Below are 11,168 nucleotides of genomic sequence, written 5' to 3'. Positions count from 1 at the left end.
GTTTCCGTGATCTGGAGAGACGGAGTTTTGGTTCTCAGTCAAAAGCACCTGAGCAGCATTCACAGGAGCGGCAGCCCGGCGGGTGCGGCTGAGACCCCTCTGGGGCGACCTTTAAACTGCGTCTGCCTGCAGAGGCAGGAAGCAGCCTCGGGCCCTCCCCCAGGCTGGCCGCGTGGCCACCGGCTGAAGCCCATTGCTGCCCTTGTTTGAAGGCAGCCCCGGGCTCGAGATGGAGGCGCACTGAACTCTAAACACCAGCACCTGACTCGGGACCCTGGGTCTGTGAGGAGATGAATCAGCATCTGCCTCTGGCAGAAGGCAACGCAAGGCTGTGGCTTCCCCTGCCCCTCTCCTCACTTTCTCTCCAGGAGTGAGTCAGGGTCCAGGGGTAAAGCAGTTTTGTTTCTCCCTGTCCCCGACGCATGCCACTTGTGGCCAGGCTCGAGGACATCGGAGGCCACTGAGCCGGGACCTGAGTAAAAGGTTAGCAGACACGTGCAGAGTCTTCGCCAGGTTTGCCTGCAACTTTTCCTCATTTTATCACTTCATGGCCTCACTGCGCCCTTCCTCTCTGGCAGAAAAGGTCGCTAAGCCCAAGGGACTGTGACTGCTGAATCGCTGGTCCATGGTCACGGCTGTGTGGCATTTCCTACCCAAAGGGCCGCACCTGGTCACCACACCGGGTCCCTATGCCGTCCTGGGCTCCGTGTGTCTTTCTGCTGCACGCACTTTGGAAGCTTTCAAAGCCACAGCTGATCTGGTTCTGGGACCTGGGCCTGGTGTTGGGGATACAGGCTTGGGGGGAAATGCAGATTCGTGAGAACAGAGTAAGGGCTGCGGAAGCACAGCCAAAACCTGTGGGAAGAAACACGCGGTCATCGGAGAGTACGCACAGCTGAGCTTAAACTGTCTAAAGGGCGTCCGGCCTGCGGCCCAGGGTGGCTGTGAATGGGGCCCATCACAAAATCATAAAGTTACTTAAAACCTTATGAGATATTTTTGTGATTACGTGTCACAGTGTATTTATCGTGTGGCCCAAGACAACTCTTCTCCTTCCAGTGGGGCCCAGAGATGCCACAAGGCTGGACACTCTGGGACGCTGTGGGGTGGGATGTTGAGTTTTCAGCTTCCCGCCATCACTGCTGTGCCCGCAGCAGCCTCCTTCTCTGCAACAGATGACACGCGGTGGCGTCTGCACTCGCCTTTCACTGGGACGGCCGCCTCTCAAGACCCCCGTGACCCCAAGTGCTGGTCCGTGTCCTGGGCACCTGCTTTTCTTCACCGACTTTGGGAAACAGATAGTGAACTGCCGATGCTGCTGGACCCCTTCTCACAAGCACATTCTCGTCTCTCTTCCTTCAGACACGCTGAGACGCCGGACACAGGACCAGTCTGTGGGTCTCCTGGGCAGCCAGATGGCCCTTCCTTTATGCCTGACAGTCTGGGGACAAGAAACCTGACCCCAGCTGCCAGCACAGGGATGGGGCAGGGCCCTGGGACGTCACCGAGGAGCCAGAGCACTTGTGCTGGACACTGGTCACTGGAGACCCGAGAGGACTGTCGTAAACGTTTTCCTTGGCAACATGGCCCTCTCCCCCCTCCACACACTCCTGCCACCACTGCCCCGTAACCACAGGACCTGCGACCCGGAGTTCTCTGCACCCATTCTCTGCACTTGTTGTAATTCAGTGCCGCCCACCCCTCCCGACCCTGTGCTCCGACGCCAGGCCGGCTGCACGTGCCCACAAGACACCCCACCGCTTCCTGAGCTGCTCAGTGCGGCCCTATCTCCACCCTGCGTCCCAGGGCCCGGCACTGCACCGGCAGAGGCAACAGTGCTGCACGGCGTGTCCACAGGGATGGAGCACGGCGCAGTAACACTGGGCGTGTGAGGACATGGACACAGAACGCGGCTTAGTGCCGGAGCGACGGGTGTGTTCTTCAGGTCACTGCAGGTGGCAGACAAGGTGCTGACCGTCCACAAACGTGCAATGGTCCACAAGGTGGCTTCGCCACGCACTGAAGCCCTTGCGTGCTCTCTCAGCACGTTCCACGCCCCACAAGGTCTTATTAGGACATCCGACCTGCCCGATACCCCACAAGGCAGGCAGCTGGGCACTGGGTAGAGCTGATACCCGCAGAGGAGGAGATGGAAGAAACGCAGGTGGCCACCAGGTCCTGGCAGGAAAGGGGCAGGCAGGGCTGGTGTCCCACCCCACGAAGAGAGTCCCTGAGGGCCAGCACAGTGGGTCTGGGAGGCTGGATGGGGGGGGGGGGGGGCTGTGTGTCCCCACCTGGGCACAGGTGGAAATTCTGACACGAGACACATAGAGGAGGCTGCTTGGGGTCTGACCCCAGGCCTGAGCTCGGAAACCCGGAGACTGTCCCAGACAACGTTCATCGCAGCCCCGGGCAGCCAGACAGCCTGAGTCTCAGGGCAGAACCTCTCGCTCCCTTCAGCTTCAGTTAGAACCCACCGCCGTCCCCACCAGCAGCTGCCCACAGTCCCGGACACCAGACCCAGCCCGCAGCGCGAGCAGGGCCCACTGCTCCGCATTCCAGGGCAGTGCGTCAGCCCCTCTGTTGTCTCACCTGACGTGACCACAGCTGGCCATGGAAACTGCTACGTGAAAAACGAATGAAATCCTTCTTGAAAACCTGCTTTAGTGGAGAATCTAGCCCAAGTGTGGAGAGTTTAAAACCACTCGATCTACCCGCAGTGGCCAAGAATTGGCTCTTTAGGAAAACCTGCAGCTGACCGTGGCGACTCTGGGCCGAGTAGAGAGCCGCGTGGATGTGCTTGGAGGGGAATGGACCTGCCTGTGCAGTAACAAACGTCCCCACAGGTAACAGACCCCCGTGTTCACTCAGACACACAGGCTGGACGCCTCTCTCAGAAACACGTCTAGCACACACGTGCATGCTGCGGTGACATGAAATCTGAACAGAAGTTGCATTCGAATGACACGTCTCCATTTTTACATCATGTTTATTGTTTAAGTTTGTCACAGTGAAGAGAGGTCGCGCTCCATCGCCCGGCGAGGGCTCACTGCCAAGCGCATCCCGTTCCAAACACATCGAAACCAGCCCTTTGCACACTCCACGCCCAGCACCGGCCCACCACTCACAGCCCACCTCTTCCCCGTTTCCACGGCCACATGACTCGAAGGCATGACTCGTGCGCCTGTATGGATGTCACCGTTTCCTCAAGTATTCCGAGAGCCGCACACGCGTCTGCACGGCCGGCAAGGAAACGGCTGATGCCCACAAGCAGCGCGGCGGCTCCTGGTGGGAGGGCGTGTCACCGCGTGCACTGAGCGGGCAGCACTCAGAACGTTCACAGCTCTCCCACACTGGTGAGCGTCACGGGGAGTCAGACACGGGAGGTCAGACGGTCAATAAATAAAGGTCGACACACGAAGTGCAAACGCTGAGTAAACAGAACGACCTGAAATAAACTCCGAGTTGCTGCCGACGGGGTGTTCGCCGGGAGTCCTGACGTCACCCTCTGACGGGCACCTCTGCTCCGTGGTGGGTGCGGTCCCGGCCTGTCCCTTCGGCTACCACAGCCGGAAGCCGTTGCTGGGGGAAGAGCAGGGAGGGGGACAGGAACTCATTTCCAACACTCGGTTTCTGAAACGGCACGCGTTCTTGGTCACTCCTGCATAGCACGGAAAGTCTGGATTCACCAGATCGGACAGAGCGGGGGACGGGGGGAGGCCACAAAGGTCCCCTGGACAAGTTACATGTTGGCACCTCCGTGACGTAGATTGTGTGGCCCAAAAAACAGAAGGCATGACGAGGACGGTTCTTTCAAGTTAAAACTTTGGAGTTCCGACACCTGAACAGTCAACAACTGCACTTTACGAAACAGACGCCACAGGAGCAGGAATCTTCACCTGTCAACTGTAACAAAAGGCAGGGCCTGGCCGCTCTGTCTCCCCCCAGAGGTAACACAATGTTACATGTGAACATGAAATAGAAAAAAAAACTAAAATTTTTCCAGAGGCCAATGACTGGTTAGGGGAAAACAAAACAAGACAAGCAATTTATACATTTACTCAATTGTACATTCTTCCCCCAGGAGCGTCCAGCCTGTAGGAAAAGGATGACGAAGCCAACGAAAACACTAGAACAGAAGCACAAGAGTACAAAACCCGGTGCTCTGATCGTTCCTTTTCTTCCTCTGCGTTCAGCTGGGAGGGAAAGGGCTGACAGACAGCCCTGAGTTGGCCTGCGTGAAGCTCTGCACAGGGAACACCGGACCCTCACTGCCTCTCTAGTCCACCGGAGGGTGCCACTCCCTCCCCATGTGGGAGAGCAGCCGGGTTACCATCCCCTCGGCACGCACACACGCACACGGGAAGGAGACCGCCCCTGCCCGGGACACACACGCCCAGGCCCAGAGCTAAGTCTGAAGCGGGCCCTGCCTGACGGGGCCAATTAAGGCAGCTCACAGGTTCCGTGCCAACCTCTACGTCGGCTCTGGAACGAAGCACGTTCTGCAGGCCAGGGCTGGGCATGCGCAGACACCTGACCTGCGTGGGGCTGGTTAGAAGCTCGGAGAAGGGGCGTTAGAGCTGCTTGCTGACACGGCGCTGGTGGGTGTTAGACTCACGGACAGCGGGGACCTGTGGGGACGGGGGTCGCGCGCTCACTTCGCCTTCTTCTCGTGCAGGACTCGGCCATTCCTCCTGCACCTGCCGTTCAGGACCCCGTTGTGGTGGCGCCCGTTCGCCATGCTGGGCTTGCGCCCGGGCCAGCAGCTGCGGAACCATCGATAGACGAGGGGCGCAGCCCGGGCCAGCAGGGCATAGAGCAGGGCGGCGGCCAGCAGCAGCACAGCGGCCACGTCCAGGAGGAAGTACTGCCAGAAGGACAGCTGGTGAACGGCCGCCCGCAGGTGCGGGGCGCCCCGGTGACGCAGGACATACTCGATCCAGTACACAGCCCGCTGCACGGGGTGTCCGGGCTGGTCCCTGTGGAGCGTGGACAGCTGCCGGGCCCTCCGACGATAGCTGTGGGCAAGTGACACAGAGTGACCACAGTTGCATGGGCCCCGCGACTCTGAGGGGGGGGGGCCAACTACAGACCCCCGGGAGGTGCCGGTGCTCATCTGGAGCCCCGAGCACAGTGTCCTCTGTTCACCCAGCGGGCACGGCAGCAGCCACCGGGCTCGGGGTTGATGCCTCATTTCCGGCTTGGTTTGGATATTTTGAGACTGTCGGCTCTCTGCCACCATTGGCTTCCAGTGGGCAGAGGCCAGGGGTGCTGCTCAGCATCTTCCAATGCGTAAGACAGCCCCACAGCAAAGAGTTATTTGGCCAAAATGTCAATAGTACCAAGAAACCTCACAAACCACTTTTGACACATTTGATCAGTCACAGCACCTTCTCCATCCATGACACAAATCTTTTTTTGTGTTTCAACCTTTCTTGAAATAATGAAGCATAGCCCAGGCTGGGGTGGCTCAGTGGACTGAGTGCTGGCCTGTGAACCAAAGGGTCACTAGTTCAATTCCCAGTCAGGGCACAGCCTGGGTTGTGGGGCCAGGTTCCCAGCAGGGGGCGCACAAGAGGCAACCACACATTGATGTTTCTCTCCCTTTCTTTCTCCCTCCCTTCTCTCTAAAAATAAATAACTAAAATATTTATTTAAAAAATAAGCATACTCTGCCAAATGCTGCATATCTTTTTCCATCTTCAATACTAAAATGGCTGCACAAAGACTCACCAAGTTTGATGAGGTTTTTGTAAATGCAGGCTGATGTGACAGCGTCACAATACAGTCTAACAACATTGTTTGGAAGGAAGTTGAAGACAGCCAAGCGCCACTAGAGCCTCCGTGCGGGGAAAACCCAATGCACTTTGCGACCGCCTGACACAACCTGCCTCAGAGCCCGCGGTGCCTCCCGCTTTCCACACGGACGCCATGTGCACAGAAACGAGACTTCAGAAGAAAAGCTGCAGAAAGCAGACACAGGGGTCCCACCCTCGGCGCCTCAGGTCGAAGACACAATGCTCCGAGGGCCACAGCTGTGCCGAAACGCAGGGCCCCTGCCCCAGAGGCTGCAGGCCCCCCAGGAGAGTTCTCCCTGGGGGGGTCCCCAGACTCTGGCCGGGGTTCCCATTCAGTGTTGAGCTGTATCCCCTGGGTAGAGACAGGGAAGTCTCACCCTCTCCCCAGTGTCACTGTCACTTGGACACAAGGCCAGTGACCTGTCCTTAGAAACGGGGCCGCTTTGCTGCAGGCAACTCAACCCACATCAGAGTTTTACAAATAAGGTCAAAGGTCCTGACCAGCTGCTGACAAGAGGGACGCCCCTGATCCCCACGAGTCACGCCAGCAGCAGGACGCAGGCCTGGCCCACGGCTCCCCTGCTGGGCCCTCCCGGGAGCGTGGGCCCTCGAGCCCCCTTTCACCCCCACCGCACAGAGCCCACTCACGGCACCAACAGTGTGCCTCTGTGCCCGGCTCCCAGAGACCTGGCTGCCGTGTGCCCTGCCCCACCTGGGCGGACGCTCACCTGGGGTCATTGATCACCGTCACCAGGGCCTCGTGGAGCTCGGCCTCCGTGACCGTCTTCCACTCCAGCAGGATCCCCATGCCCTTGGCCTGCACACGGGTCATGGTGTCGTAATGGTCCCCGAAGAGTGGGATGCCCACCACGGGGACGCCGTGGTACATGGTCTCGAAGATGCTGTTCAGCCCGCCGTGGCTCAGGAAGGCCCTGATGTGCGAGTGCCCTGTGGGGCGTCAGAGAGAGCAGCTTATGGTGCTGCCACGGGGACCTGGGGTGGGGGTCCTACAGACACGTGTGGGACGTCAACACATCTCACACACACACAAGCACCCAATCCGCACACACCTGTGAAGCCGCTTCCCTGAGCAATTCCTTCCCTTCATCACACAGCCCTTGGAGGGTCCCTACAACCCAGAGATGGCCTGTGACATCCTTCCTGTATTTTAACACCACCATTAGGAGCACACCGAGTGTGACATGCTTGTTTTCTAAATCCAGCACCACTATGGGATCCGTTTTTAAGCAGCAAAGGTATGTAGCTTTGAGATGTTTATCACAACTTTCTCTCAAATGTGGACATCGGCTGACCACCACCACCTGCTGGAACAGCCAGTAGGGAACAGGAGGCCGATGGAAGCGAGAAAAGGCGTCACCCACTCGGAACGCAAAGGGCCTCCACTGTTCAGCGCCCGTCCACAGGGAGGCTAGACCATCCCTCGCCCGCAGGTGGCTTCTCCTCTCAGCCGAGGCCCCCAGGGGACCCAACCTTCCTCCTCAAAGGGAGTGTCGCCCAGGCCCAGGAGCTGGGTGCATGAGGAGTGGGGGGCGCCTCTGGTCCTGCTACTCCCCCCGCACCTCGGGCCATGGTGAGAAATCATGGGTGTCCACAATGCCTGGTGCTTTACGGGGAAATTTAGGCAAACAACCCAAATACAGTCAAAATAAACTGTTTCCTGGGCCCTCTGCTTGTCTTTGCTGAGACACAAACATTGAACCTCTGCGTGATGACACTGTGACACCAACCTACGTGTTCAGTGCTTTAATTTACTGCTTTAGGCAACCAGGCTAATTAGGTGTACCTGCACTCCCTGCTAATGCACATAGTTACGGGAAGTACGTGGTTAAATTAAGCATATTTTCCAAAAAAGTCAAAATTAGTGACTGGTCTAAACGTTTCCACTGACAGGCCCAAATGATTATACGCTAAAGTGTTTCCCGATAAACAAAGATCTGACTCGGTGTGAAGTCTCAGAGCCGAGACACCAGACAACAGACATCACGCTGTCCCAGAAACGGCACACAAGCCCCGCCCCGGGCGTGACAGTCATGTGTGCAGGTCACGTATGACAGCAGGGCCAGGACACAGGCACCCGCCCCCGAGCGTGACGGTCACGCGTGCAGGTCACATCCGACAACGGGCCCGGGGACTCACCCAGCAGGTCATTCTGCGGCAGCCACTCCATGAGCTTCGTGTTGTTCCCCAGGTTCCTCGGTCTGGGTCCAGAAAACCTGAGTGCACAGCAGACAGTGAACCCCCAAAACCCAGACGTCGCCCCCGCCCGGACTCGGCTCCTCTGTCAGACTTACAGTGTGAGTTTACACTGCTGACAAGGAACCACCTTTCACAGCAAAAATGGGGGTTCCTCTTCCACGTTCCCCCAGCTGAGGGGTAAATAGCAGACACTCCGCTCGTTCTCAGGCCAATGTCCTTTGGCTTCTCCCACCTGGACACAGGTGGGGCAGAGCACCCACGTGAGCCCCTGCTAGAAACTCACCCCCACCAGGGCCCACCGGTGAACTGGGAAGGACCTAAGGCCCAGCAGTGGGCGGCCACCCCTCCATCCGGGACACAGGGCCTTGGGGAGACGGGGAGAGAGAGACAAGAACTTGCTGTCCCCCCAGCTGTGCCCGGGGACGGTTCCAGGGGAAGCCGTGATGAGGCTGAGTCCTGTCTCGGCCTTCGAACAGCAGCTCTGACAGGCTCACAAACCAGACACGAACTGTCCTCCACAGGCAGATGGGCGTTTCCAAGGCAGTCTGACAGGAGGCCCCCAGGACTGGGTCCAGGGGTCTGTCCACACCAGTTCCACGTTGGCCAGGACAGGGTCAGAGGCCAGGCCTGCTCACCCAGTGTCCGCGGCCACGGGTGCGTTACTGTGTTTTAAGGTCCTGGTCTCAGGTGGGACCCAACAGGCCCCGTGGGGTATTCTTCCTCCTCGGCGTTCCCCCACTCTCCCTCCTCCAGCCCTGACCTGAAGGTGCACAGGGACGTGACCACGATGGGCAGACGGCCAAGTGGGGAACCACCCTGCTCCCCACTACTCCCCACTGCAGGCTACGTCTCCTCACCCACAGACCGGCTCGCACTCGCGCTCAGGTCCCCCCCGCACCACAAACACAGCAGACGGCCCACGGCGCCCTGGGTGCCCCTGTGCGGGGCCACATCACATACCTCCAGACCACCCTCTGGGGCAGCCTGCCCAGGGCCCCGGCCAGCTTGTGGGCGATGTCCTCCGACAGATACTTGACGCCAGCCCCGAAGGACACGAGCACAAAGCCATGCTCGCTGGACCCGTTCACCCAGCTCTGCAGGTCCTGTGAACCGAGCAACACTCCGCGTCAGCGAGAGGAAGGCCCGCGGGCTCCCTACCAGCATCCTGGCCTGGGAGAGAAAGCCCCCAGTGAGATGAGACGGTGAGAGTGGGGAGGAGGACTGTGGGATCCCTCAGAGGAACGGAAGGGCGTTAGGAGGGCGGAGTTCCCAGGTGAAACCAGCAGGGAGCGCTGCCCGCCCCGGCAGGCCCAGCACTGGCAGTTCAGGTCCTGCTCTGCCCACAGGGGGAGCCGCCCCCCCGAGCCAGGGCCAGTTGTGTTCACCGCTGCTCACGCACACGTAGTGTCCGCAGTGCCCGTGTCTCGCCACCTCCCTGCGAGCGGCACTTGCTGACACACGTCTTTCAGGACTGCGCACGCACTGGCACTCGGGGCGGGCCCTCCCTGTGCCCCGACACGTGTGTACGCAGGGTGCACACTTCCGCACACCGTGGGTCACAGAGGGCCCGCCCCACGGAGCAGGGTGTCTGGGCCCTGCAGGGTCCCCAGCCTCACCCGCCATCCCAGGCCCCAACCCAGAACTCCTCTGAGGCTGTCGTCCCTGCTCACCAGCTGGGGGCGCAAGTGACAAATAGATTAAATGTGGGGCAGGAACCGACTGTCACCGTAACTCCTTCCCCACACCTTCAGTCCCTGGAGATGCTTCCCCACACTTCACTGCGAAGGGAGTTTTACACACAGCTTCTGAAGAGACAAGCTCTCCATACAAACAGTCACCTGCCTCCCTGCACGGCCTGGCAGGTCAGGTGTCTTACGTCCTTTGAGGACACACGGATAATAGATTTGTCACAATCAAGTGCTGCATGTGCCTGTGTTAGCGTGTTTCCATGACGTGTCTCCAGTCCTGCCAGTAGCTGCACCCCACACGCCTGGCTCGGGGGTCAGTGAGGAGAAGAGAGGGGTGGTCCCCCCACTGCGGTGCCCTCAGGACCAGGGGGGCAGCCTGGCCCCAGAGATGGGAGCGACCGCTGCCCACATTCCTAAACATCCAGTGACACTGATGTGACAGACCCTGAGAAATGGGGGGAACGCCGGAAGGAGGCGTGGGAGCGGGACCTGCGACTTGTGCTGGAGAGTCACTGGGGGCTCCTGGGGACACTCTTCGGCCCCTCCACAAGCCGACAGAAGCCCCCCTAAACTGTCCCACAGGACACAGCCCGCCCCCAGAAATGGGAGGGCTGAGTGTAAGGACCACCCCTCAGGACCCAGGGGAGAAGTAACCCCCATCCAGGCTGGGCTCCCCGACGTCAGAATCGGGGGCCCGGGGCAGCCGCTCACTGCTCTGCGGCCCTCTGTCCTGATGGCAGCCCGTGACCCCACCACACCCCCCAGGAGCCGCGAGATGCCCCGCGTGTTGTGAAGTCACACCACATCCCTCGCAGCCTGTGGTCCTACGGGAGGACGCCTGGACTGCGGGTGAGCCCTGCACAGAGGGGCTCCTTCTGGTCCCCACACGGACAGCCCCCCTGTCCTCCTGAAGGGTCCAGCACAAGGAACATGCCGCTTCCGCCAGGTGGGCGGCAAACACTCATTCTGCAGTCAGTGTGGGCGCGAGGTGACCACGAACACTGTTACATAAATGCCTCCAAACCACCGAGGGGCAGACGTGGCCTTTGACCACTGCTAAGCCAGTCAACCAGACCCTGTTAAACAAACAAAATACCGTCAAAAACACAGAAGTTACCTTTTGGAACGGAAACGTACCAGCACCGTGTCCCTGGATTTGACGGGCAAGGGCCTTGGGTCGAAGCCCACCCCCCGAAGCCCGCCCCCTCGCTGCCCTGCCGTGTGACCGGCTGCAGCAGAGCACCCGGCCCGGAGCCCGGCTTTCTCTTCTCCGGAGGCGCCAGCTGCCCCTCACAGGGTGTCGTGCAGGTCGGGGAGGCCAGGCCTCGGAATGTGCTGTATCACGCAGCGTCACCCCAGGTACCCTGGTCGAAGTCTGACAAGCAGCGTGACCGCGGCCTGAACCGACGGGCACGCTGGGAAGAGGGAACCGGTCCTCTGGCTCACACCCTGCCCACTGTGCGTC

At 59.8% G+C, this 11,168-nt stretch overlaps 1 protein-coding gene across 3 annotated transcripts in view; it reads right to left on the bottom strand.

The window, feature by feature from the left end:
• Nucleotides 1–2,971: 2,971 nt before the first annotated feature.
• The window catches only part of UGT8 (UDP glycosyltransferase 8), a 32,877-nt gene continuing 24,680 nt past the window's right edge, over nucleotides 2,972–11,168 (bottom strand). For all 3 annotated transcript variants that reach the window (XM_053911850.2, XM_053911851.2, XM_053911852.2), the window contains exons 4-7: nucleotides 8,976–9,118; nucleotides 7,956–8,032; nucleotides 6,527–6,746; nucleotides 2,972–5,018 (exon numbers count right to left, since the gene is read on the bottom strand). In XM_053911850.2, the coding sequence (XP_053767825.1) occupies nucleotides 4,655–5,018; nucleotides 6,527–6,746; nucleotides 7,956–8,032; nucleotides 8,976–9,118 (804 nt within the window). In that variant the 3' untranslated portion in view covers nucleotides 2,972–4,654. The remainder of the gene's footprint in view (nucleotides 5,019–6,526; nucleotides 6,747–7,955; nucleotides 8,033–8,975; nucleotides 9,119–11,168) is intronic.

This window comes from Desmodus rotundus, chromosome 9, assembly GCF_022682495.2.
Source record: "Desmodus rotundus isolate HL8 chromosome 9, HLdesRot8A.1, whole genome shotgun sequence".
NCBI lineage: Eukaryota > Metazoa > Chordata > Mammalia > Chiroptera > Phyllostomidae > Desmodus > Desmodus rotundus.
This window is presented reverse-complemented; position numbering and strand designations above follow the sequence as displayed.